The sequence below is a fragment of the Grus americana genome, chromosome Z, assembly GCF_028858705.1.
Source record: "Grus americana isolate bGruAme1 chromosome Z, bGruAme1.mat, whole genome shotgun sequence".
In the NCBI taxonomy this organism is placed as follows: domain Eukaryota; kingdom Metazoa; phylum Chordata; class Aves; order Gruiformes; family Gruidae; genus Grus; species Grus americana.
Window position 1 is genome coordinate 37469636 of NC_072891.1, and position 5116 is coordinate 37474751.

At 59.1% G+C, this 5116-nt stretch overlaps 1 protein-coding gene across 1 annotated transcript; it reads right to left on the minus strand.

Moving 5' to 3' along the window:
* Positions 1-413: 413 nt before the first annotated feature.
* Positions 414-3553, minus strand: LOC129199364 (sperm-associated antigen 4 protein-like). Its single transcript, XM_054809702.1, has 7 exons — positions 3549-3553; positions 3177-3273; positions 2907-2976; positions 2266-2366; positions 1526-1693; positions 1085-1174; positions 414-569 (listed from the first exon to the last, which is right to left on the minus strand). Exons 1-7 carry the CDS (start codon positions 3551-3553, stop codon positions 414-416), a joined length of 687 nt encoding a protein of 228 aa, XP_054665677.1.
* Positions 3554-5116: the final 1563 nt, after the last annotated feature.

The window sequence follows — 5116 nt, forward strand, 5'->3', positions numbered from 1 at the left end:
GCTCACCATAAAAGGGGGCCGGTCGGGCAGGGGCGGGTTCGGTGTGGCTCCCGGACAGGCTGAGCGGTCGGTCGGTTGTCGGCCGGTGGTCGATGTAAATTGTTCTTTGTTATCACCCATGGTGAATATCTGTTATCAGCACTGTTGTTGATTGTTTCCCTCTCCCTTGCTGTCCCAGTAAACTGCCCTTATCCCAACCCTCGAGGCTTTGCCGTTGTTTTTCCATTCTCCTCCCCAGCCCGCCGGGGGAGGGGTGAGTGAGTGGTGCGTGGCACCCAGCTACCGGCTGGGCCTAAACCACGTCAGGAGGGCAGGAGTTGGCAGCTTTGCAAGGGCCTCTGAAACAGCGTTGCTGTCCACCAGACTAACAGCCACATCCCTCTGGTCTGTTTCTCCATTTTCCTTTTCATTTTTTATTGAGGAACGGTCTCCGCACACGTCTGACCAATGCCTTTCTTTCCCACGATCTTCCCATACACCTGCACTCGATAAAGACAGGTGTATGCTGGTTTTCCCCAGTTGCTCTGTATGACAAGTTTCAAAAACCGAAAGGCTCTGGGGATCCCGTTCTGCAAAGAAAGCATAGCAGAAAGCAGTGTCACTCCTGGGGCGTAAAAAGTGACAGAAGGCTCCACGTGTCTTCCTCTGCCAGCCTGGCCCCTGCTCTGGGACTAGCTCCTGCCCTGGCTGAGGCGGCGGCCTCTCCCTCCTTCCCTTCTCCCACCCCGGCGGCAAAGGACCCCTGTGCCCCTGCGGAGCAAACACCTGGCCTGAGAGAGCGTGGTGGGCAGCTGTGGAAACCTGAGGCTCACTGGTCCTGGGCAAATGGGGTCTGGGGAAGTCCTGCTGCCAGGACAAGGTGCTAGGCGTCCTCCCTGCCACCACCTGCCTGGATGCCAGGTAGCTCTGGGGACCCAGATGGCTGTGGGGCCAGCACAGCCTTTGTTCTGCTTTTCCCTCTCTGCCGGATGCCACTCTCCCTCCCAATCCCGCCAATGCTTCTCTTGGCCAGGGTCGGGCCAAGCGACTTTCTGGCAAGCTGGCATTTCTGCCCTGGCCTCTCGCCCACGCGCACTCACTGTACCTGCAGAGGGAAGTTCTGCATTGGCTCTTTGTGGACAGCATACATGAACGTCCCAAGCAGAGTTTCGTCGCTGCCTTCCTCATCCAGTCCCTTGGAAATAAAGCACAGCGGAGCACGTCACGCTCGATGTGAGCACGAAACGCTCACGCCAGATCCAGGCCCGTGATCCCCACCCAGCTCCGGCAGCTCCAGCACAGTCTGGGGCAGGATGCAGTGGGGCTGAGTTTCCTCCCTGTATGGTGCTCAAGGGCCCGGACGTTCTGTGCCAAAACGTGCTAAGCAAGTCTTAGGAGGGGTCACAGGTCCCTTGAAATGTCCCCTCAGGGAACTGCAGTACTTGGGAGCACACAAATCTCAGCAGATGCGCAGAGAGCAGCAAGTCCCCGTTCCAGCTTTTCCCCGCGGCTAGGTCCCAGCCACCAGTGCCCAACAGAGACTTACAAAGACAGCGAAATCTCGGGGAGCGCTACTGACAGTCCCCAGCGGAGAAGCAATCTTTGACGTGTGCTGTACCGTGATGGTCATCGGTCGTATTTGCTCGGGCAACCGGATTAGCACCTGGCTCTGAGACCCTTGGAAAGGCCAGCAGTATCCCGGGGAAGTATCCGGCTGAAAGCAGAGGGCAAGAGCAATGAACGCGAGGCTGTGGTGGGGCCCGCTGCACTCCCGTGCAGCCAGAAGCACAGGCGGCACTGCGACTGTGGGCTGTGCTTGTGCTCAAAATGAATGGCGTGTTGGGAAGCGGACAGAAGCGCCCAGCCGTCTTCCCGGCCCAGGAACGAGGAAGATAGCCAGCCAGTGGGAAACATCTGATGTCCTGCACCTGAGTCAAGGCTTTAAAGAAACCTCTCTTTTTGCCCAACAGCTCTGCAGCCTGCCCCCACCCTCCGCCGCCCCATCGGGAGAGGGACAATCGCAGCTGTGGCAGGGAAATGGGGTCCCTAAGGAGAAGCTCCTTCACCCGGCAGTGACCAAGGATGGTGGGCAGGAAGCTCGGCTCAGCTCAGTCGCTTCTGAGGGCAACTGCTATTTCGTAGGGAGCCAAGCCCTGTATGAAAGACTTCAGGTGTCAGGCACGAGACCAGTGCCGTGGCCTTGAGCAATAGAGGAGACAGCCCAGGGCCTGGCCCCATATTTATAAGAGGCAAGAGAAGCGGCACTGACAGTTTCTCCTACTGTACCTGCACAAAGGTATCCAGAAGGGGTGGAGCACACAGGAACCAAAGGACCCTGCAGAGCATTGCAAAGCTGCTGGACGATCTCTGCAGATCAATGGCAGCCCCTGAAGGGAGAAGAGAGCAGCTGACTGCAAGAGGCCCCAGGCTCAGAGGACCCGGTGGCTGCAGGCGACTTCTAAGGCCGCCTGCCAGCCCTGCACACAGCACCGCACCCTCGGAGGTGCCCCAGGAAAAGGAGGGGATCCCTGTGCCCGGTGACAGCATTTCTCTCCCAGCCACACAAAGAGAAGGTCTGCAGGTGCTGGGAGCCAGCAAGTGCCCGTGGGAAGGGCAGCAGACCCCAGCCAAGGCCCCGCTGCGTGGACAGCAAGGGACAACCCGGCCACTCGTTTTCGTTCCCCAGGAAAGCTCTGTGGAGCGGGAGAGGGCGGAAATGCTGTCAGGGGCTTGGCCGGCGCTCCAGCGAGGAGTCTGACGGTAGGGCTGGGGTAAGCCCAAGGGAGCCACAGCCATGCTCTTGTGCCCCGTGGTTTCGCCCCATGTCCCTCTGCCTCGGAGAGCAGTCTGCTGCGCGGCCTCCTTTTGGGAGCGCTAAGCAGAAGCCCAGTGCGGTGACAGCCCTGCCTGCCTGTGTCTGTCCGTACCTACACTTTGCAGAGCCCAGTCGGACACCTGCGTGGTTGCAGACATCGCCTCTTTCATTTGCCGAACTTCCTGGGAAAGACACAAGGCAACAGAGGCAACGTGTCAGACCTGGCCAGGAGAAGGGGCTTTGCAGCAGAGAAGCTCAACCAGCAGCCCCTGGCAAGGGACGGGTGTGTGGGCTGAGCAGGAAAAGCCCACCAACTGGCCCAGAAAGTGCCTTGTGCGGGGGCATGCTCGTCCCAGCCCTCTTTCCCACAGTGCAGGATCACCTTCGTCATAGTGTTGATCTCCAGAGTCAGGCTTGCCACCTCATGTCTCAGCTGTTGCACCTCTTGTGACTGTTTCCCCGAGAGAGAGAGGCTGTTCCTGCAGTCACCAGGAAAGCAGATCTTGTCAGAGAGCTGTCCAGCCCCTCCTGGAGCCTCCAAGCTCTGGAGGAGTGGAGACAGAGCTGCTCAAGCCTCCTTTTCTTTCCCCGGTCTGCAAACGCTTCCCTTCCCCTCCAGGTTTAGCAAAAGGCCCAGGCAGGAGCAAAAGGCACAAGCCCTGGGCACTGTGCAAGTGAGTTCAAATCGTACGGGCTCATCTGCCGCTACCCCGCCAAATGTGCTGCAGGTCAGGAGAGAGGAGAGGGCTCTTACCGCATGGACCTCAAGTCGGCTGCAGGCTGTCCCAGCAGCACCTAAAAGAGAAAGGCTCTCCTTTTGAGTCCCAGAGCTGCCGGGGCTTTCCAGAGCTGGTGGCCCTAGGAAAGCACGGCGGAAGCTGCCACTGACTCTCTGGGTCGCTGCCTAGAACTGGAGGGACTGGGTGATTTACCCACTCATCTCCAGCCGTGCTCCTTTGTGGCACCTTCCTGTCCCAAAACAGCAGTCACTGACCTGTGGCACATCCTTTGTCCATAGCATCCACAGCATCGTTATCGTCCCAAAGCAAGCACCAGCTGTAATTCACATCAGCAAGAGTTATTGGGGTTTCTAATGATCCCTGTAGCCATGCGGTCTCCTCCCACATCAAGGTTGCAAGAGGTTGGCTGAGGACACGGGGAAGGATGCAGAGAGTGGTTGCAGCTCCAAGCAGAGACCCTCTCCCCGGGCCTCACGACTTTGCACAGCCCTGGTTTCTGGGTGTGCTTGGCACCCCACAGCTACACCCCATTTCCCCTCCCTGCTGCGGCCAGCACCACCACCAGACTCCACGGGCCGTGCACTCATTTTGTCTGTTGGCTCTGGGGCGGGGTGGACTCTGCATATAGTGAGCATCTCGGGAGCTCCCTGAGCTGCAGACGTGGGAGGCTGGAAGGGCCCAGCAGCGCCTCTCCCTCCGGCTGAAGCTGGCACTCCGTGCCTCCGTGCCTCCGCTGGCAGTGGGCTAATACTCACTGAGAGCACCTAGGCTCATCAAGAAGAGGATTGTGAAGAGTCTCTTCTTTTTTGAGCTGATGGTCTCTTTCCTGAAAACGAAGGAGTCCCGGTGTTAACAGTGCTCAGGGGCAGAGCCCTGCGTGTGGGGGGTTTCTCTTACAAGCTGAGGAGCAGCAAGTTTTGAGGAGCCTGGGTCTCCTAGTGGGGAGCACCACCAGCCTCCCCCCGCTTGCCCTGACCCACCGGCACCCCTCGTCTGTGTCCACGCTGGGACATGAGTCGTACTCACATGGTGGAGATGCCTGACCTGACGCATCTCTGAAAGGAGACCACGGCCAGTATCACACTGATGATCCAGCCTGGGCAAAGAAACCAGAGAAAAGCCTGAGGACCCTTCTTGAAGACATTGGTTCAGTGCATGCCAGATCCCTGCGGAGGGAGGGGGCGGGGGAAGCAGGGCTGTGGTTATGCCCCATAGAGGGGGACAGCTGGAGGCAGAGGGCCTGGCAGGATCCCCCTACTGTCAGGCAGGGCACTGACAGAGTGCCTGGGAAAGAAGGGTGGCATGAGTCCTGGGGCACCCCATAGTTTCTACAGTATCCCACAGAGACATGGACATGGTAACCAGCTGCATCGCTGTCACGTAGCCAAGGTGGCCCCAGGCCTCCCTCACGGCAGGATGATGCTGGTTCTGCAAGGCTGTCAGGCCCAGCACAGCCGGGCAGGCTTGGTGCAAACATGGGGTGACAGGCAGCACTGAACTTGCCTTGACTTTCTGCAGCACTGCAGCGTGCAGGCCCTCGCCCTCTGGAGCCCTGGGCCTCCCCAGACCTTGCTGGGCTGCT

What these genes read in the sequence shown, in the direction of transcription:
- LOC129199364 (XM_054809702.1), bottom strand. An exon ending in CTGGGCTCTGCAAAGTGTAG is followed by an intron (nt 2,367 to 2,906) that starts GTACGGACAGAC and finishes TTCTCCCTTCAG; the next exon opens with GGGCTGCCATTGATCTGCAG. An exon ending in TTCTGGATACCTTTGTGCAG is followed by an intron (nt 1,694 to 2,265) that starts GTACAGTAGGAG and finishes CTCTGCTTTCAG; the next exon opens with CCGGATACTTCCCCGGGATA.